Genomic DNA, 22407 nt, shown 5'->3' with positions numbered 1-22407 from the left:
AGGATGGCCTCAGCAGATGCAGGTTTTTTCTTCGGAGCTCCGTCTCCTAGGAGGACTTCCAGCCAAGGATAAGAGCTCCCCCTGCCATTTGGTCATCCTCTTCCGCCTTCACAGCCGTTGGGAAAGGTTTCCTCCTCTGCCTGGCCCGTCGTTGGGAGACTTCACATGTGGCAGGTAGTACTGGGTTACATGGTACCAGTAGCAAGGGCTATGCCCCTGACCTGATGTTGTATTGTATTGTATTACTTTTTGCCACTGCAGATTTCTGTGTATGAATTTCAGGCTGCTCTGTCCTGTAAGAGCGTATCGCCAGTGCAGTGCCACCGTTTTTTCTCCTTTTTTTTTTCCTGTGTACAAGTGTTTTTGTTTTTGTAATTTAGAAAAAGCTCAAGCCAAAAAGAAAATTATAACAAGACTTAGTAAAGAAACTGGTGAAGTTATAACAGATCAAAGAGAAATACTACTTGAACAGGTGTCTTACTTTAAAAACTTATATAGTCAGACAACAGCAGTAGATGATGTAAGGGAAGCAACCGACATATTTATGGCAGATGAAAATTTCCCTTGTTTGAATGGTACGGATGCTGCTGTGTGTGAGGGACCTGTCACTTTAGAGGAAATGCACTTGCGAAAATGAAGAACGGGTCTGCCCCAGGCTGTGATGGAATTACAGTAGAATTCTTTAAAACATTTTGGTGTAAAATAGGCAGAATCGTGACAAATTCCTTCGTAGAATCCTTTCATAAAGGTGAACTCTCTTACTCTCAAAAGCAAGGAATTATAACATTGATACACAAAGGAAAAGACCTAGAAAGAGATAAGCTAAATAACTGGAGACCTATAACCCTACTCAATACAGATTACAAACTACTAGCAGAAAGGCTGTCATCCGTTGTTCACACTTTAGTTAATGAAGATCAAGCAGGCTACATTAAAGGCAGAAACATATCTACAATTATCAGATCGATTGATGACGTTATTAATTATCTGAATAAAACAAAGAAAGCAGGATACTTATTAGCAGCAGATTACTCCAAAGCATTCGACTCCATATCAAAAAGTTTCTTGTTACATGCTTTTTCTGTCTTTGGTTTTGGACCAGTCTTTCAAAAATGGGTTACTGTCTTATTTAAAGGATGTACAAGTTCTGTTAATCATGGTGGTTGGATATCTGAACCTTTCGACGTGCTGTGTGGTATCAGACAAGGATGCCCATTTTCACCTTTGGCATTCGTGTTAGCTGTTGAATTATTAGCTATTAAAATAAGAAACAGTCCCATAGTGGGAACTGTACCCCCCCAATCCTAGAGAAATGAGGATGTGCATTTAAAAGTAAAACAACTGGCAGATGACACAACCTTGTTTCTCAGAGATATAGAGGACATGAATAGATCGTTTAACATTTTTACTTCTTTTGAAAGATTCTCTGGACTGAAATTGAATGAACATAAAACAAAGGCACTAAGACTAGGTAGACAGAAAAGAGAGGTAAATCTTCCATTCTCAACAGTAGATAGAATAAAGATATTAGGAATCCATTTCAAAAATAACCGAATGGCCAAAGACATTGAAGATAACTGGACAAGCAGGATTGATCGAGTGAACAAAATCATTAAAGAGTGGAGTAAACGTGACTTAAGTATTCAAGGGAAAGTAGTCGTGATAAAATCATTTCTTGTCAGTCAATTCATTTACGTTATGCAGCCGATTGGCCTTCCAACTGAGTTCTGAATAAAATAAACTCAATTCTGTATAAGTTTCTGTGGCAGAAAAAAACACAGTAACAAGAAAGCTTTCGAGAAAGTAAAAAGAAAAGTAATGGAAGCAAGTGTAGAAGAAAGTGGTCTGAACATGATAAACATGATCCAGCTCCAAAAATGTTTTCACCTACAATGGGCAGGAAAACTGTTTGGGGCGACAGCCAAGGAAAACTGGAGTGTGATCCCTAAATGGCATATGGATAAACTTGTTAAAGAAAATGTGTTTCTCTTAAATTGTAGATCAAAAGATCTAATAGTAGGTGGCGGCAGTGAAAATTTAAATATTCATTACAATGACTGAATGTGATTTTTGGCAAACAACATGACAATATAAGAAAAACAAACAAAAAGAAAAAAAGAGTAAGTGAATATCTTGATTGGTTCTGAAGATATTCCATTTGAAAGATGTGACGATGCGTACATGCTGTTAGTACTTAATATTTTCACATTTTCACAGTCACACTGTACTGTCCATGAGGGTACTGTAATGAAAACTCATATACTTCTAAAAACCATATGATAATGGCATATTGCACAAGAAAAAAATAACACTTCAGCAGCAAAGAAATTGGAAAATATGCCTGTCAAAGTAGGGGGAAATAGAAAATCAAGACATGTCAATCTGCACAGAATAGCAACTTTGAAGGTCTACAGCACTGAAAAGAATAGACAGTTGCATTTCATAATAAAATATCTTGCAGAATACATCACAAAAAGTGCACTGAATTTTTTTCAGGCAGGATAATTAACTGGATTTTAAGTATCAGAGTCTCAAACTTTGAAAAATCTTCAATTTGACCAGCGAAAAAAAGACGGTTTATTGGGGTAGCATGCAGCAAAGATGAATATTTCAGTAACTGTCACAAGTAGGACCAGGAAATTTTGTGTGTGTATTGAGTGAAATGTCAGCTTTCAAAATAAATTAAAATCAACCTTAAAACTTCTATCTAAAGTTGGCAGAAAAGGAATGATACCCAATTTTCTCATAAATAAGGGTGCATGTTGTGGATGAGACTTCTTCAAAATTTTTGTTTTTGAAAAAATATTGAAGTTACAGCCACAATAAGTTACCAGTGGTCTTGGCTGATCAGCTTCTGCAAAATTACTGCAAATTTTTAAACAAATGCAACTTGAGAGCATTATACAGTATGGGTAGGTTGATGGGGCATTCCATGACAAAGGTTCCCAGGATGGAGCAAATATTACTTAAGTTGCTAGCAAAAATGACAGATATATGAATCTGTTTTCTTTCAGCTCTCTAGCTTTTTCTTCCATCCATGAACTCAGTCATGCATTTCATTGTAGAAGAACCACAATAAATAAGAAATAAAAGGTGGATGATGCATCTTTATTTCTTCACAAAATGGCATTCGATTCACAAGAGAGAAAATGCACACCAAAAAATCTCTTTTTTGGCACTCACAGGTTTCCTGGCATCAGCAATAACATGCTGCTCGCTACCTGAGCTGTTCATACTGGCCTTTTTGGATCATTGAATAGGTTTTGCATGCCCTGCCATGAGCAGCCCTTTCTGCAACATGTTAGATACACAGATCAGCTCATAAGAAAGAACAAATGTTATATTCAATTTAAAACATACAACCAAAAAAAGAGCTCTCAGTTTAATATATGTTTAGGATTTTGTCAATTTCGGTGTGTTTTGAGTGGGAGGAAAACACTGTGATAACAGAATTATAAAATGGCATACTAACAGGTAAGTATTCATTCAACACAAAATTCACTGCACTGAACTATTTGGCTGCATTTACCTTTCACACAATAACTCAAATTGCAGCAACAACTTATGCTTTGACAACTGAGGCTGAAGTTTTGGGGGTCTGTCCTTTCCAGTTGCTGACAAGAGCTTTGCCATCTACATGTACTGTTCAACTTATGTGTCTTTGTTGCATGCGATTATTTACTCAGATATTTCCACTTCAGGGTACTACATTTCATGATTGAGATGAGTATATTACTAAATGTCTTAGGTATATATGGTTACTAAATATTGAATATTTTATTGTTAATATGCACATCATACTTAGTATCTTATTCTTTGATATATATTTTGTGTACTCACCTTTATTTGTGTGTGTATGTGAGAATGCATGTCTTAGATATATATATATCGAAGTGAATATTTCATTCACAATATGTGCATGGTATTTTGCATTTTATCATTTCATGAATTATCCCTTTGTTTCCTGTTTCATGCAGTCAAGATGCACAGCATATCATGGGTTACATGAACACACACACACACACACACACACACACACACACACACATTATACTCTTAATTGCTGGATCCCAGATAGTGTTATATAGTTTGACTAACCTGATGTGCAGCTTAGGCTATGGGTATTACTGTACTGATTTTCTTTTTACTAATTTTAGTTTGTTAAAAATTGGTGTTATTTTTTTTTAAGAAACAGGATGTTGACTGCACTGTTCAAATTAATCATATATCTCTTCGCATTACACTTTTTTCATACTCAGACATACACATACTCACAAGCATACATGTGCAAATGCAAACTTGCTCTCTCTCTCTCTCTCTCACTCACACACACACCACACACACACACACACACACACACACACACACACACACACAGACCTACTCCACTGACAGGAAAGAAATGGGGAAGGGGATGACTGGAGGGAGGAGGTGGTGGATTATATCACTGTCAGCAGTCAGGGATTCTAAGCTGGAGCAAGTGGTCAATGATTTGGCTCAGTGCTAAGTTTGCCACAACCATTGACAACCCCCTCCCCTCTCCTTACCATTGGTGGGAGATATTCAGAGACAAGTGAGGGGAATAATTATACAACTCTCAGCAAATTATTAAAGTGAAGTTTGCAGAGGAGATAGGGGGAGGTGGGTGGGGGGGGGGGGGACCAGGGGGTTAGTATGAATTGGTGTTCTTGTTCTTTTTGGAATGTGAGAGCATAGTATCTATCTGTCTGTATATATAAAGTTTCACAGCTATTGAAGCAGAATGCAACTATAATATCAGACTTTTGTGTGATGTTGAATGAAATGCTCATTTTATGGAAAAAGAAACCACATTACAATTTTTTACTCACTTATTTAACACTCACCGAGTCTGTAGCAGACGACGCTAATGCTGTCCCGAGCACTTCCGGTTTTAGACGCAGGTAATATTTTGCTTACTAAAGCAAAAATCAATCAAATATTAGTAATTGGAATTCATGGGCTCCGTTTTAACATGTCCATTTTTCATTCTGTATCAGTAGTTTTTGTGTGTTTTACTCAGAAAAAAATAAATCGTGTTCCGATTGAAACACGGTGTCATGTTACGAAAACACTGATGAAATAGATCCAAGCTGCTCAGTTACTGACATCGATCAAAATCCTGATTCAAAGAATTTCAGCTCAATATTGTGCTTGAAAGTGCTAAAGACATTCATTTTCAAAAATAATATAAAACTTACCAATGAAACTTAAGATTTTCAGGAGAAACAATGCCATTTTTGTGTTAGATGAAGTGCCGCTCTCCTGTGTCGAATGTTGATTGTGCCGACACAACTGACGAAGAGGGGTACCTGCTTTTGAATCGCTTCAGCAAATTGCTCATGGATCAAAAATCTTAGTTTCGGATACCATTAAAATCAGCAGAAAATGCTCTTTACTGCTCATACAGTATCACGTAGGGTCAGATTTCTTTTTCGAACTGCGCGAGGCGTTGAAAGATAGCCAAAAAATTCCCGTAACTTTGCGCTCAGATCTAACTACCCTACTTCGCCCAAGGCTTGGAAAAAAACACACGAAAATTCTCCTTGAACTTTCGCCTTTCACGGCTCCCAGTTTTTCGAGCAGTAACCAATGAATGGAAAACAACGGATGCGATTTTTTTCCACTAAGTGGTTGAAACTAACTGTGTCCTGCTCAGAAAGACGCCGGCCGCCATTGAACAAGGATCGCTATTTCGCGTTACAGTACACTTCTTTTTCTTCCATCCGCGAACTCATTCACGCATTGCATAAAGCAAACACAATAAAAATTAAAAATATGGATGATAAATAATTATTTCAATTGGATAGTTTTTCACGAAATGAAATCAAATTTGAGAAAATGCACTTCAAAATTAGTCAATTTTTTAGGCATTCATAGGTTTCCCGGCATCGGCCATGGGGGCTGCCGCTACCTACTAATAGGTTTGAACATGATAGATAACGATTTTTGGAAAGATCTGGTTAGTTCGTATCTTGACAGCAGGCCGTTAAAATCACTTTCAGATATCAAAAGTAACAACTTTCACTCCCAATTGCTGTTTAACAACGCCTTGATAAAGTATAAAAACAAATTATTATTCTTCAAATCTTGGAATGAGAAAGGACTTGAACAAGTAAAAGACATAATCAATTTCAGGGAAAATGGAGTGTCGTCTTTAAGAGAGGTACAGGATATAGTGCGTAAAAACAAAGCAGGCATTGTTTTTGAATATAACGCATTGATAAATTCGATACCAAAAGCATGGCTTCAATGGATAGAAAGAGGGGAAAAGGAGAATGAAACACAGAAATGTGATGTAAGCCTGTACAACACAAATCTAAAACAGATTTTTTTAAATGCACTCATAAACAAAGAGAAAACAGTTCCCAACGCATACTACTTCTGGCTCAGAAAATTTGGTATCCACTTACTCGTGTCAACCTGGTCTATAGCGAGAGATATAACAACAGAAACTAGATTAAGAGTTCTGCACTGGAAAATTTTACACAACATCTACCCCACCAATATCCTTCTAAACAAAATGAAAGTAGCAGAAAACAATAAATGTCCCTATTGTAAAGATTTGGTAGATTACATTGAACACTTTTTTTTGATTGCCCAGTAACACACAACTTCTGGAAGCATATTGAACAAAAACTACTAACAGAAACAAGCGTCCACTTGAAACTGTCAGCATCAGATATCCTGTTTGGGATTGAAAATTCACCACATCTAAAAGGAAATTATGCGTATATCAATAATATAATATTAGTGGGTAAAATGTGTGTAAGTATCTATAAAAGACCAAATCAGTCTTTCCCTTACATGTTATTTTTGAACGAGAATTTGAAACAAGACGAATTCACGTGGAAAAAAAACAACACCTCCATCTACAAATAACGTCAAATGATCGAATGAGAAGTGAGAAAGAGACAAATATGCACACAGAAAGCACACCAGAGCATGACCCCCCCCCGCCCCCACCTCAACCCCTCCCCCACGCCCCAGACAAACCAAACAATCTTCCAACACTAAATTTTTGCAACATGATTGTCATATATGAAGAAACAGACAGACATAGAATTGTGTATGAATGAAGGTGAAAAAAAACAAAAACAAAGAAAAACATTGATTCCAAGTTTTGTACACTTAATTGTATGACTTGTACATTTTCCTTCCATATTATTGTAACAAGCCCAAATTCAGTGAATGAAAAGACGTATTTATTCCATAAACGCTATTGATTACTTTCGCATTGTGTGATTTATATACAAAATAAAACGGTGGTCGACCCAAGAAAGTCTGGGTAAAAAAAATGTAAAAATTAAAAATTAAAAATTTTAAAAAAGTGTTTTTGTTTTACTACAGAATTTTGTCATGATATTACCCATTTGTTGCTGTGGGTTCTTTCAAAGCGCACAAAGTACATGCCAGCAGCACATGGGACCTAGGTGTATAGCCTCATCCAAAAAGACTCAGCCACCATGTACCGTCATCGTCATCCCTGCTACCTTCTCTCTTTTCCTCCCCTATCCCTCTCTCCCCGCGTACCATGGAGCTGTCTCCAGTGGGTGGCCTGGCGGAGGTCCCTGACTGGCTGGAAGAGGGCGCCCAGTGTCATGGTGGCCAGGTCGCTGCCCGAGTAGCCCTCCGTACAGTCCGCCAGCTGCTCCCAGTCTGGGCAGTCCAGGTCCACGCACGTGCTGCCTGCATGCTGCTGCATCAGCTGGATCCGTGACTCCCTGTGGGGGCAAACACCGGGGCTGAGTTACACGAACGATTATAGCGGTGCTGTGTTCGTTCAGCGTTAAGAAGCTGATAATAATAATAATGATGATGATAATAATAATGTGTGTGTGTCTGTGACATGGGAGACTGACACAGAGATATGGGAGACGGCAGAAACAAGGGAGACAGACACAGTTAGGGGACTATGGGATACGTCTATGACAGGGGGAGACAGACACAGTGAAGGGGACTATGGGATAAGTCTGTGACAGGAGGAGACTGAAACAGTGAAGAGGACTATGGGATAAGTCTATGACAGGGGGAGACAGAGACAGGGGACTATGGGATCAATCAGTGAAAGGGAGAGACAGAGACAGTGAAGTGGACTATGGGATAATTCACTGACGGGGAGACAGAGACAGTGAAGGGGACTGTAAGTCAGTTTCAGAGGGAGACAGAGAGTGTGAAGGGGACTATGGGATAAATCAGTGACAGGGGGAGACAGAGTGAAGGGGACTATGGGATCAATCTCTGACAAGGGGAGACAGAGACAGTGAAGGGGACTATGGGATAATTTGGTGAGAGGGGGAGACAGAGACAGTGAAGTGTACTATGGGATAAATCAGTGACACAGGGAGACAGAGACAGTAAAGAGGACTATGGGATAAGTCAGTGACAGGGGGAAACAGAGAGTGTGAGAGAACTGGGATAAATCAGTCACAGGGAGAGGCAGAGACAGTGAAGAGGACTATGGGATAAGTCTGGGACAGGTGGAGACAGAGACAGTGAAGGTGACAATGGGATAAGTCAGGGACAGGGGGAGACAGAGTGAAGGGGACTATGGGATAAATCAGTGACAGGGGGAGACAGAGACAGGGGACTAAGGGATAAGTCAGTGACAGGGGGAGACAGAGACAGTTAGGGGACTATGAGATAAACAGTGAAGAGGACTATGGGATAAGTCTGTGACACGGGGAGACCGAGACAGTGAATGGGACTATGGGATAAATCAGTGACAGGGGGAGACAGAGACAGTGAAGGTGACTATGGGATAAGTCTTGGACAGGGGGAGACAGAGATAGTTAGAAGACTATGGGATAAGTGAGGGACAGGGGGAGACAGAAACAGTGAAGGTGACTATGGGATATGTTAGTGACAGGAGGATACAGAGACAGGGGACTATGGGATAAATCATTTACAGGGGGACAGAGACAGTGAAAGGAACTATGGGATAAATCAGTGACAGGGGGAGACAGATACAGTCGGGGGACTAAGGGATAATTTGGTGACAGGGGGAGACAGTGAAGGGGACTGGGAAAAATCAATGACAGGGGGAGACAGAGACAGTGAAGGGGACTATGGGATAAATCAGTGACAGGGGGAGACAGATACAGTCAGGGGACTATGGGATAAATCAATGACACAGGGAGACAGAGACAGTAAAGAGGACTATGGGATAAGTCAGGACAGGGGAAGACAGAGACAGCTAGGGGACTATGGGATAAGTCAGTGACAGGGGGAAACAGAAAGTGTGAGAGAACTGGGATAAATCAGTCACAAGGAGAGGCAGAGACAGTGAAGAGGACTATGGGGTAAGTCAGTGACAGGGGGAGACAGAGACAGTGAAGGTGACAATGGGATAAGTCAGGGACAGGGGGAGACAGAGAAAGTGAAGGGGACTATGGGATAAATCAGTGACAGGGGGAGACAAAGACAGTGAAGGGGAGTATGGGATAAATCAGTGACAGGGGGAGACAGAGACAGTTAGGGGACTATGAGATAAACAGTGAAGAGGACTATGGGATAAGTCTATGACAGGGGGAGACCGAGACAGTGAATGGGACTATGGGATAATTCAGTGACAGGGGATGACAGCGACAGTCAAGGGGACTATGGGATAAGTCAGTGACAGGGGGAGACAGAGACAGTGAAGGTGACTATGGGATAAGTCTTGGACAGGGGGAGACAGAGACAGTTAGAAGACTATGGGATAAGTGAAGGACAGGGGGAGACAGAGACAGTGAAGGGAACTATGGGATATGTCAGTGGCAGGGGGATACAGAGACAGTTTGGGGACTATGGGATAAATCATTTACAGGGGGACAGAGACAGTGAAAGGAACTATGGGATAAATCAGTGACAGGGGGAGACAGAGACAGTTAGGGGACTACGTGTATGAGATAAATCAGTGACAGGGGAGACAGAGACAGTGAAGGTGACTATGGGATAAATCAGTGACAGGTCCAGACAGAGACAGTGAAGGGGACTATGGGATAAATCAGTGACAGAGGGAGACACAGACAGTTAGGGGACTATCGGATAGGTCAGTGAGAGGGGTGAACAGAGAGAGTTAGGGGACTGGGATAAATCAGTCACAGAGACAGACACAGTTCGGGGACTATGGGATAAGTCAGGGACAGGGGGAGACAGAGACAGTGAAGGGGACTATGGTATAAGTCAGGGACAGGGCAAGACAGACACAGTTCGGGGACTATGGGATAAGTCAGTGACAGGGGGAGACACAGACAGTGAAGGGGACTATGGGATAAATCAGTGAAAGGGGGAGACAGAGACAGTGAAGGGGACTATGGGATATGTCAGGGACATGGGGAGACAGAGATAGTGAAGGAGACTATGGGATGTCAGGGACAGGGGAAGACAGAGATAGGGGACTATGGGATAAGTCACTGGCAGGGGGATACAGAGACAGTGAAGGGGACTATAGGGTAAGTCAGTGACAGGGGGAGACAGAGAGAGTGAGAGAACTGGGATAAATCAGTCACAGGGAGAGACAGAGACAGTGAAGAGGACTATGGGTTAAGTCAGGGACAGGGGAAGACAATGACAGGGGACTATGGGGTACGTCAGTGACAGGGGGAGACAGAAACAGTGAAGGGGACTGTGGGATAAATCAGTGACAGGGGGAGACAGAGACAGGTGACTATGGGATAAATCAGTGACAAGGAGAGACAGACACAGTGAAGGGGACTATGGGATAAATCAGTGACAGGGGCAGACAGAGACAGTGAAGAGGACTATGGGATAAATCAGTGACAGGGGGAGACAGAGACAGTGAAGGGGACTGTGGGATGAATCAGTGACATGGGGAGACAGAGACAGTGAAGGGGACTATGGGACAAGTCAGTGCCAGGGGGAGACAGAGATTTATGGGACTGGAGTAAATCACTGACAGGGGGAGACAGAGACAGTTAGGGGACTATGGGATAAATCAGTAACAGGGGGAGACAGATACAGTCAGGCAACTGTGGTATAATACGATGACAGGGGGATACAGAGACAGGGGACTATGGAATAAATCAATGGCAGGGGGAGACAGAGACAGTGAAGAGGACTATGGAATAAATCAATGGCAGGGGGAGACAGAGACAGTGAAGAGGACTATGGGATAAGTCAGTGACAGGGGGAGACAAAGACAGTAAAGAGGACTATGGGATAAGTCAGTGACAGGGGGAGACAGAGACAGTTAGGGGACTATGGGATAAATCAGTGACAGTGGGAGACAGAGACAGTGAAGGGCACTATGGGATAAATCAGTGACACGGGGAGAGAGAGACAGTCAACAGGACTATGGGATAAATCAGTGACAGGGGAGACAGAGACAGTGAAGGGGACTGTGGGACAAGTCAGTGCCAGGGGGAGACAGAGATTTAGGGGACTGGAGTAAATCACTGACAGGGGGAGACAGTTACAGTCAAGTGACTGTGGTATAATACGATGACAGGGGGAGACAGAGACAGTGAAGGGGACTATGGGATAAGTCATGGACCTGTGGAGACAGAGACAGTGAAGGGGACTATGGGATAAGTCAGGGACAGGGGGAGATAGAGACAGTGAAGGGGAGTATGGGAAAAGTCAGTGACAGGGGGAGACAGATACAGTGAGGGGACTATTTCATAATTCGGTGACAGGTGGAGACAGAGACAGTGAAAGGGCCTATGGGATAAATCAGTGACAGTTGGAGACAGAGACAGTGAAAGGGACTATGGGATAAATCAGTGACAGGGTGAGAGAGAGACAGTAAACAGGACTATGGGATAAATCAGTGACAGGGGGAGACAGAGACAGTGAAGCGGACTATGGGAAAACTAGTGACAGGGGGAGACAGAGACAGAGAAGGGGACTAAGGAACAAGTCAGTGACAGGGGGAGACAGAGATTTAGGGGACTGGGATAAATCAGTAACAGGGGGAGACAGGGACAGTTAGGGGACTATGGGATAAATCAGTGACATGGGGAAACAGATACAGTCAGGCGATTATGGGATAATACGGTGACAGGGGGAGACAGAGACAGTGAAGGGGACTGTGGGATAATACGGTGACAGGGGGAGACAGAGACAGTGAAGGGGACTATGGGATAAGTCAGGGACAGGGGGAGACAGAGACAGTGATGGGGACTATGGGATAAGTCAGTGACAGGGGGAGACAGAGACAGGAGACTATGGGATAAATCACTGACAGGGGGAGACAGAGACAGTGAAGGGGACTATGGGATAAATCAGTGATGGGGGAGACAGAGTCAGGGGACTATTGGATAATTCGGTGACAGGGGGAGACAGAGATAGTGAAGAGGACTATGGGATAAGTCAGTGACAGGGGGAGACAGAGACAGGTGACTATGGGATGTCTTGGACAGGGGGAGACAGAGACAGTTAGGGGACCATGGGATAAATCAGTGACAGGGGGAGACAGAGACAGTTAGGGGACCATGGGATAAATCAGTGACAGGGGGAGACATAGACAGTGAAGGGGACTATGGGATAAGTCTGTGACAGGGGGAGAAAGATTCAAGAGGGATTGAGGCAGAGAAGACAGAGAAAAGGACAATAAAACAGACCCAAATGATAATAATAATAATAATAATGGATACTTATATAGCACACTATCCAGAAATCTGCTCTAGGTGCTTTACAAAAACGCTTTTGATAACATAAATCATTATATCTATGTTACATACACACACCAAAATGTGACCACACACACACACACACACACACACACACACACACACACACTGCATACATACATTTTAACATACATGTGTATCTAACAGTTACCCTAACACATACGCACACATAGGCAGGCACAAACTTACATAAACACACGCACACACAATACACATTCATATGCATGCATGTAGTTATGTACACATACATATGTATACACACATAGTCAAGCACACCTAACGAAAAGGAAGTGGACCTGCCACAATTGAACTTATTGCTGAGGGAAAAGGTGAGTTTTGAGACGAGATTTAAAAGATGCGAGGGAATCAGAATGACGGAGGTTATCAGGGAGCTTGTTCCACGTCTTTGGCGATTGAAAAGAAAACGATCTGTGTCCATAGGTCTTTCTTCTGACGTGAGGTATCCTGAGAAGTCGAGTATCAGAGGAAGAACGGAGCTGGCGAGACGGGGTATAGATATGGATGAGTTCAGAAAGATACTTGGGGCCAGATCCGTTGACTGCAGAAAAGGTCAGAGTGGATAGCTTATAGTCTATTCGATCAGAAACAGGCAACCAGTGGAGAGACTGAAGGAGAGGAGAAACATGGTCAAATTTAGAAGCTCTGCAAATGAGTCTGGCAGCGTTATTCTGAATTCGTTGGAGACTGTCTAACAGGTATTTGGGAAGGCTGGCCAAAAGAGAGTTGCAGTAATCCAATCTTGAGAGAACCAGAGAGCATACAAGTGTCTTGGTTGCATCGGTTGAGAGATAGTGGCGGATAGAGCTGATTCTACGCAGTTCCAAATAGGCAACTTTACAGATATTCGAAATGTGCTGTTGGAAGGAAAGAGACTGGTCCAGGATTACACCAAGACTACGAACAGAGGGAGAAAGTGAAACAGGTGTGCTATTGATCAGAACAGAGTCAGGAAAGGAAGGATGTTGACGAAACTTCTTTGGACAGGTTATCATAAATTCAGTCTTATCATCATTTAATTGCAGCTTGTTGAGAGTCATCCAGTCCTTTAGGCCAGCAATGCACTCCTGTGTTTGAGTCACCAGTGCATCAAATTCAGCTATGGAAGCCGACTGATAAAGTTGTGTGTCATCAGCAAAGCTCTCATGCGACATCGCATGATGACTGATGACATCCGACACAAGAGCCGCATACAGCACGAAAAGAACAGGACCTAGGACGGACCCTTGTGGGACACCATATTTCAAGGCAGATACTCTAGAGTATGTACCATTTACACACACTTTCTGTGTACGATCTGACAGGTAAGACGTGATCCATGCTAGTGCAGTGTCACGAATACCAAAGGAAGTTTTAAGTCTGTTCAAGAGGATAGAGTGGTCGATAGTGTCAAAAGCTGCTGACAAATCTAAGAGAGCGAGAACAGATATCTTATCCTCATCAAATCCCGAAAGCAAATTATTCACTATTCTAAGAAGGGCTGTTTCGCAACTATGACCACGTCTATAAGCTGACTGGTGGGAATTAAGTAAACCATTCTGCTCCAGATGAGCTAAGAGCTGAGACAATATGATCTTTTCTAGCAGTTTTGATAAAAATGACAGATTAGAGACAGGTCGATAATTTTTCAAACAATTATGATCCAAAGATGGTTTCTTGATGAGTGGACGTACAACAGCAGATTTGAAGCTTTCGGGGAAACAACCAGACAGTAAGGAAGAATTGATGACATGAGTAATATGTGGCAGTAGAACATCAATACATTCAACCAACAAAGAAGACGGGACAGGGTCAAGCTCACAGGATTTCGGACAAGCGCTCAGACACACTTTCTTCACAAAATCTTCAGTAACCGGTTGGAAACAATGTAAAACAGGACCACTGTACACGCGTTCTTGAACGGGTGAAGGAGACACAACAGAGTCAAGCTTCTCACGAATGCATGATATTTTGCCGGTGAAGAAGTCAGAAAACTTTTGAGGGAGTTCCTGCACCGAAAATGTTGTAGGGAGAGGAGTGTTTTTCATTTTACCTAGTAGATTGTTCGTAGCATTGAAAAGCTGTTTGGCTGTGGTGCATGCAAGTATTTTAGAAGAGTAGAACTTTGACTTTGCCCTGTCAACAATGTTTGTTACATTATTCCTGGCTGTCTGAAAAATGTCCCTACTGATGGTCAAACAAGTGGCGCGCCAGTGCCTCTCAGCTCTCCTTCTCTCCCGCTTGGCCTCCAACAGCTCTGGTCCCACGGTGTTGTACCAAGGCGACGGGGGACGATTGCAGATCAGGCGCCGAGTCGACGGGGCGTGCCTGTCGAGTGCAGCGCGTAGGACAGTGGATAGCTGGTCAGCAGTCGGCTCAAAAGGGATATTAGTCAGCAGGTCAGCTTTAAATAAGTCTAAGTCAATTGAGGCCAGTGTGCGCACCTCCCTATACACACGGGGCGTGGGAGGTTTGGTGAGGTTCAGATGACATGTCACACTGTGATGGTCAGAGGACAGGGTGTGATCGACAGTGGTAGACTTCAGGAGGCAGTCCTCATTTCTGTGCAACACCCAATCGACGATGTGACCACGATTGTGTGTAGGCTCGGTTACAGACTGGTTAAGATCGAACAAACTGACAATTTCAAGTAATTTAGAGGTATAAAACTGTGTGGGTGAATCAAAATGAAAATTAAAGTCACCAACAATAAGTAGGGAGCCTGGTAAACTATTAGCGTATTCTAAGAAGTCCGGAAACTGTTCTATGAACATCGTATCAGAAAGTTTATTTTTCTTGTTTGGTGGCGGACGGTAGAGGCAGAACACATTGAGGTGGGAATGTGGCAGCGACAGTGAAAGCTGGGCCAGTTCGAATGAGGCATGGTTGAAGGGAAAGGCAGTTGTGTACGTTGTGTGTGGGAGCAGCCTGTCTGACACAACGAAGGCGATTCCTCCCCCGCAAGTTGTTGTAACACAAGGGAAGGAGGTGGTAGTGTAGCCAGGGGGAGCGAGATCTCGACACTTAGCTTCATCCCCAGTACTGCGAAGCCAAGTTTCTGTGATACACAGGATGTCGAGGCTGATTGAAAGCAGATGTTCATTGATCGCTGAGCGTTTGAGGCGAGGACCAACTGACTGGGCATTGAACAGACCTAGAGAAATTTGAGCTGAGCGGTGGGAGGGAAAGCAGGACAGAGGTACACGAATAAGGTTATTAAAGTTGATGCATTTAACAGGATGGTCAGTGGAAGTTACACGTCCAGTACCACACACAACAGCTATCTTCCTCTGCTTGCGACGTCCTGCACGATGAGTGCGAACACGGGGGAGGTGACAACCTATACCCACACCTCTGATGGCGTCGATGACAGAAGGGTCAAGTGCTGCAGGAGGCACGGACAGGAGTTGGTCCCGTGTGTAAGACACACGGGGAGAATGAGCATTAAGCAAGGGCCTGTGGTAGAGGTCAGCTTCAGGAACACGTGGAGCGGGCTGCGCGTGCAAAAGGGGATGGTGAAGAAATGGCTTGCTCTGACAAGCAAGAATACTTGCCAGGTTACACAGAAAACATGTCCAAATAACTTGAAGTTCCGGTGGCAGAATCGCACAAAACAAGCACCAGTGTATACTCCACTCCATCATAAAGTACATACACAACTTTTACGTCAACGCACAATCACATTCCAACACAACTGACGAAAGAAATGAGAGCTAGGACTATGCTGCCTGTCAGGCGTAGCCCTTAGCCCTTGATGGACAAAGTGTGGATGAACATTACTCTGACCAACAAATATTCCATTTTTCTTTTTGAAGATTCGCTATTCACAGAAGTATTTTCCTACACACTGCCATTGCAACCTGCCATGACAGCGCTAGCAGGTCCACAGTGCCAAACTGGAAGCTCACAGCCGGCAGGTGTCACAATAGCATCTGTTGTCTGGAATAAGACGGGCGATGCTGTGTATGAGTGTGTCTTGCAGCAGTGTGACATTGCCGCTGGTCCTCTTCAAAGGTATGGTAACACTCCCTTACATATATACACCAACCTACCCTCCCCAACACACACAGTGCAGACAGACGAATATATGAGTTCGCTTAGCGTTAATAAGCTAATGATGAACCAAATTCGTCATGCTGAAACAAAACTTCAAATCTGACTAAAAAAAAATGCCAATGTACACTTTCTGGAACCTCCGGAGGTCCAGGTCACACATAGGTATACACCCCTCCCCCCACCCCCCCACACACACGCACCTGTCAGGAAGGGGTACATAAATCCGTTTCTGGAACCTCCGGAGGAAGGCCGAGTCCAGGTCCCAGGGGCAATTAGTGGCACACATCAGGAAGATTCTCTCCGAGGAAGCCGAGTTGTCTGCCCCTTCCATCTGTTTGAGTAGTTCAGTTTTTACGCGGCGTGTGTGCTCGTCCTCCCGTCGGCACCTCTGCCGGCAGATGCTGTCGATTTCGTCGATGAAGATGACCTGGATGAGGACTACAACGATAAAGGATATCGCCATCAGTGATGATGGACATCTTTCATAATCTTTTGTTGATTTCAGCCCATACGACCACACAGTGTTTAACAGGGCTGAAAACTGAAAATATCGGTTCTGTGGGATGTGAAAAAACAAAAGAAAACAAGAGAGGCAGGGCCTTCAAGACACATTGTGATACACTTAAAAAAAAAAAAAATCAAAATCGTAACTGTGTTCTGTATTTGTTATTAAAAAGCTTCGGGTTTTAAAAAAAAAGAAAAGAAAAAAAGAAAAAAAAGCCCTGAAGGCAGATTCGAAACCCGCGTGTTTGGGTGAGAAGAAGTGTGTATAATAGTATGTTGTTTACATGATGTTAAAAATTTAAATTTAAAATGTTTTTTTAAGGGGATATAATATTGGGATTCGCATTGATGAACGTTTATTTAAAATCTATATTTTTAAAGTTAATCAACCATTTACTTCAAACTATTCAACGTCACGCACTGACATCCCCTTTTATTTCATAAATAATATTTAAAAAATTAATTAATATAACCTAAATAACATTTTATACTTATAAAAAAAAAAAAAACCTCCCCCCTCCCACAGCATTATAAAATAATCAATTTTCATTATAAAAAATAAAACAACATTCACACCTCTCATTAAAAATAACTACCTCCTTCCAACACTATGTCTCCTTCTCCAACTTTCCTGGCACAAAACTCTTAACAATTTGTTGGTTTTCACTTCTTCTCGGGCCCCAGATCACCTATATTTCACAAATATAATATAAACTTAATATACAAAAACCATATATGGTTTATTATTTTTAAATTGTGGCCAATTTCCATCTGATTTTTGTTGATTACTTTTATGGAAGTTTCTCTCCCGCCGGCGGCCGCCATTTGTGTTTGGTTGTCACAGTCCTCGCTGCAGCGAGGTGTTCACAAATCCTTCTCTGAATAAATATTTAACGGTCTCCTTCTCCAACTTTCCATCACATGTTATCGTGTATTGTTGATTGAATATAGGATTGAACGGGCAGGTCAACTACTTGAAACAAAATGGCGTCCCTCACGTTCGTGAGGAATATGAGCACACGCTTTGAATATGTATAAATATGCGTACGCAATTGATTTTTTGCCCATGACCTTCAGGGATCAGCCAATAGATCTATAAAGTCCACTCGTAGTATTGATTTTAGTATTTTCTGAAAAGACCACTTGGGCGAATGAACATTGTGAACGCCCTGTACACTGAGAGTAAAAACACACAAGTTTTTTATATATTGAGTATAATTTCAAAATGTAATGTTTAAGATGAGAAAGATCAGTTTAAAGCAAATTAACCCCCTAGCATTAGTTACAGATTAATTTCCCTTTCTTACTGGCTGCACCAACGACATGCACCAGAAATATAACTTCCATGCTTAGCAAAAGAAGTTCCGGTTTGAACAAAAAAATGATAAAATGACTGCTTTTGATGCTGTGTCAGAATATCAGATCAAAGTGCCAAGTTTAGAGAATTAAAAAATATATATATAACAGTAATTTCAGTTTGCATATAATATGGCTTCTTTTTTATTTTTTTGTGCCCATCCCAGAGGTGCAATATTGTTTTAAACAAGATGACTGAAAAGAACTGAATTTTTCCAATTTTTATGCCAAATTTGGTGACAAATGACAAAGTATTTGCAGAGAAAATGGCAATGTTAAGTTTACCACAGACACACACACGCACACACACACACACACACACACACAGAGACAACCGAACACCGGTTTACACAAGAGTACAAAAATCTGGAAAAGAAAATGAGGTACAGTCACATTATCGTACATACAGCTTCGGCATGCAACTGACATTTAACTGTCAATTTCTCATCAGAGGATTAAAAAAACAACCTGGGCATGGACATGATCATCCCCCTTATCTATAACAGGTATACAAAACCAGAAGTTGCCAACAGGCATCTCACACATCACATGCACAAAAAAGAATACAACAAAGAAAGAATTCCAAAATCATATGGTCCAGAAAAGGACAAAAAATATTCAAGAACTGACTTGTTGGTATGGCAAAAAACAGATGGAAGAGACAACAGAAAGAAAAGGGAAAGTCAGATATAAAGAGAGTGATAGAAAAAAGGAAATTTCCAGCACATAATTTTCCCGATGGTTGAGATACACTGAGAGAGCCCTCGGCATCCTAACGGAGGGAGTGAAAACAGAGTGGGCACTTGCTGGGTTTGTTTTCCTGTTAATTAAACAAGTTATCTTCAAGCACTGCGTGCCTGTTCAAACGTTGCTTCTGCAGCCTAGAACAAACTCTCCTACCAAATCCGTCATGCTGAAAACAAAATTTCAGTTCAAATCTGACCTTAAAACGCATAGGCCTATGTACAAATCTACAATCGTGGATGTCAAGGCGTTGGCGTGTGGTTGGTGTGCGTGAGCGCGCGCGTGTATGTTTGAACACACTGACAAACATATGTAATTGACGACTTACAGATCTTCCAAGCTGGTTTGTAGCGTGAGTGAACAACTCTTTGATCAATCTGAAACCCACACGGCCATATATTTATAACACGAAGGTGCACGTGTGTAAAGGTGTGTAGTATGTACATGTGTGTGCGTGTGTGTGTGTGTGTCTGTGTGAGTAAGCTCGGGAAAGCAGACCCACGACACACCTGCATAATTTATACTTAAACAGAAGGTACGCACATGAGCGCTGGCAAACACAAATAACCTTCGCAAACAATGTTTATGTATAAAATGGCCTTGTATTCTAAGTGCATGCGCACACAAACGCCTGCCTGCCCCACTCCATCCGCCACACGTACACGATTCGCACACACACACACACATACTGACAAACACACACACACACACAAGCGTGCGTGCACACACACACACACATACACACACAAGCGCGCGTGCGCGCACACACACACACACACACACACATACACACACCACCTACTTCTCACTCTCGCCCACCCAGCTGGACACGAGGTCGGCACTGGAGACTGAGTAGAAGGTGCACAGGACCTGGGAACTGATGGCTCGTGCTAACCGTGACTTGCCCGTGCCTGGAGGCCCGTACAGCAAGATGCGCTTCCACGGCTGTCGGCCACCTGCACGTCAACAACGTCAGTCCATCTTCCATGCTCGGTATTTGCCGCCTTGCACAAAGAGTTTAGGGGGTCTTCCACCGCACACCTCTAGGCATCTTCAACTTCCGATTTTTGACATCTTGGCATATCTTCCTCGTACAGATTTGGATTATCTATATATCTTCCACACACAATTTAAGGATTTTGCCGCTTACAATTTTAGACATATTCCACATACATTTTTCTACGTCTACAGACATTTTCCATTCAGTTTTATACATATTCAGACATCTGCGTACATATTTAGATACTTCCCCTTAAGATTTTAGACACTTTCCACTTGCTGAGTGTTGGCCTTGTACCAAGTAATTACACGTCCGCCAAGAAAGCGAGAGAAACTGAGCGCGCTCGTTCGATTCCCACACTCTCCAGTATTTTCTCTCTCTCCACCAGATCTTGAGTGGTGGTCTGGACGCTAGTCATTCGGATGAGATGATTAACCGAGGTCCCGTGTGCAGCATGTACTTAGTGAATGTAAAAAAACTCACGGCAACAAATGGGTTATCCCTGGCAAAATTCTATAGAAAAATCCACTTTGACAGGTAAACAAAATAACACATTTACAGGCAGAAAAATATACAAAACAAGAGAGGCAGGGCCTTCAAGACTCACTTGTGATACACTTTAAAAAAAAAAAAAAATCTAATCATTAAAATGTGTTCTGTATTTCTTATTATAAAGCTTTGGGTTAAAAAAAAAAAAAGAAAAAAAAAAGAAAAAAAAAGAAGAAAAAAACAGCCCTGAAGGCAGATTTGATCCCCGCGTGTTCCGGTGAGAAGAAACTGTCTTACTCAATACATTATCGTGACTCCTTAACTGATGTTAAAAAATTTAACATTTAAACATGCTTTTTTAAGGGCGATAAATCAATTGCGGTATTCGCAGTGAGAACGCTGTTTAAATCATATTATTCTGGTGTATCTTGGGCATTCAAAAAATCTTTAAGGGCAATTAAGAATTGTAAGTCCGCAGTAAAGGAGACGTGGCTATCCCAGCAATCACACTGCACCATTGAGCCGTTTTCTCTGGATCCAGATAGATGTACAAGTTTAGTCACACCCGCCGGGAATGTACAAGGTCGATTCAATTTCTCTTTTATGTTCATTCTAGTTTTACAGTTGATATGAAAACTGAGTATTCTGTCAAACTAATAACATGTAGAGCCAAGTACAAGTACTTCTAAATGTCGTATGAAGTGAAAAGGACTTAATTTCAACCAGAAACGAACAGCAGCTGACAAACATCAAAGCAGCCCTTCATGACCTTTCAAAACGGTCGACTGTCACTGTTCAGTGGGTTCCTTCTCACTGTGGGGTCACGGGGAACGAAAAGGCCGATGCTCTCTCCAAGGCAGGCAGCAAAATGAAGCAGTTCAGCCACCCCGTGACCTACAGAGAGGCCAGGACCATCATCCACAACCGATACCAGAACCAGTGGAAGAGAAGGCTGGGTGCAAACAGTGGTGTCGATCCAATCCACCAGCTCCAGAGACACCAGCAGACAGTCCTCTTCAGACTGAGAACTGGCCACTGCCGACTACTGAGTCACCTTCACCGTATGAAGATCGCCCACACTGATGAGTGTCCATGTGGCACTGGACCCCAGACCCCTGAACACATCCTCCAACACTGCCCAACCCATGAAGCTCTACGGCGTCAAACCTGGCCAGGGGGCACAGAGCTACAGGCGCAGCTTTGAGGAGACCGCCACAACCTGGAGAAGACCGTGGGTTACATCGTGGCGACAGGGGTGACCGTCTGACGCAGCCAAAACATCGAACGCAGAAGAAGAAGAAGAAGAAGGACTTAATTTTGAGAAAAGTCAAGACTGGAAATTTTTATGTTTCATCAAGGGTATTAACTCTCATGGTTTACTATTTTTAACTGTGAATTCTGACTGATTTTGTTGATATTTTTATGGCAGTTTGGGGCATAATCCAGTAAGTGATGAGGCGTTCACAAATCTTTCTCTGAATAAATATTTAACGGTCTCCTTCTCCAACTTTCCATCACATGTTATCGTGTACTGTCGATTGAATATAGGATTGAACGAGCAGGTCAACTACTTGAAACAAAATGGCTTCCTTTGCGTTGGTGTCAACT

General features: G+C 42.5%; 1 protein-coding gene across 3 annotated transcripts in view; it reads right to left on the bottom strand.

Moving 5' to 3' along the window:
• LOC143275353 (uncharacterized) overlaps positions 1–22407 on the bottom strand; it is a 49697-nt gene that overhangs the window by 13062 nt on the left and 14228 nt on the right. For all 3 annotated transcript variants that reach the window (XR_013053423.1, XM_076579403.1, XM_076579401.1), the window contains exons 6-9: positions 20113–20266; positions 19639–19687; positions 16907–17133; positions 7552–7742 (exon numbers count right to left, since the gene is read on the bottom strand). Coding sequence is in view for 2 of the 3 variants with exons in the window: in XM_076579403.1 (XP_076435518.1) it covers positions 7552–7742; positions 16907–17133; positions 19639–19687; positions 20113–20266 (621 nt within the window). In the remaining variant the exon portion in view is untranslated. The remainder of the gene's footprint in view (positions 1–7551; positions 7743–16906; positions 17134–19638; positions 19688–20112; positions 20267–22407) is intronic.

The sequence above is a fragment of the Babylonia areolata genome, chromosome 30 (genome assembly GCF_041734735.1).
Source record: "Babylonia areolata isolate BAREFJ2019XMU chromosome 30, ASM4173473v1, whole genome shotgun sequence".
Taxonomy (NCBI): Eukaryota; Metazoa; Mollusca; class Gastropoda; order Neogastropoda; family Buccinidae; genus Babylonia; species Babylonia areolata.
This window is presented reverse-complemented; position numbering and strand designations above follow the sequence as displayed.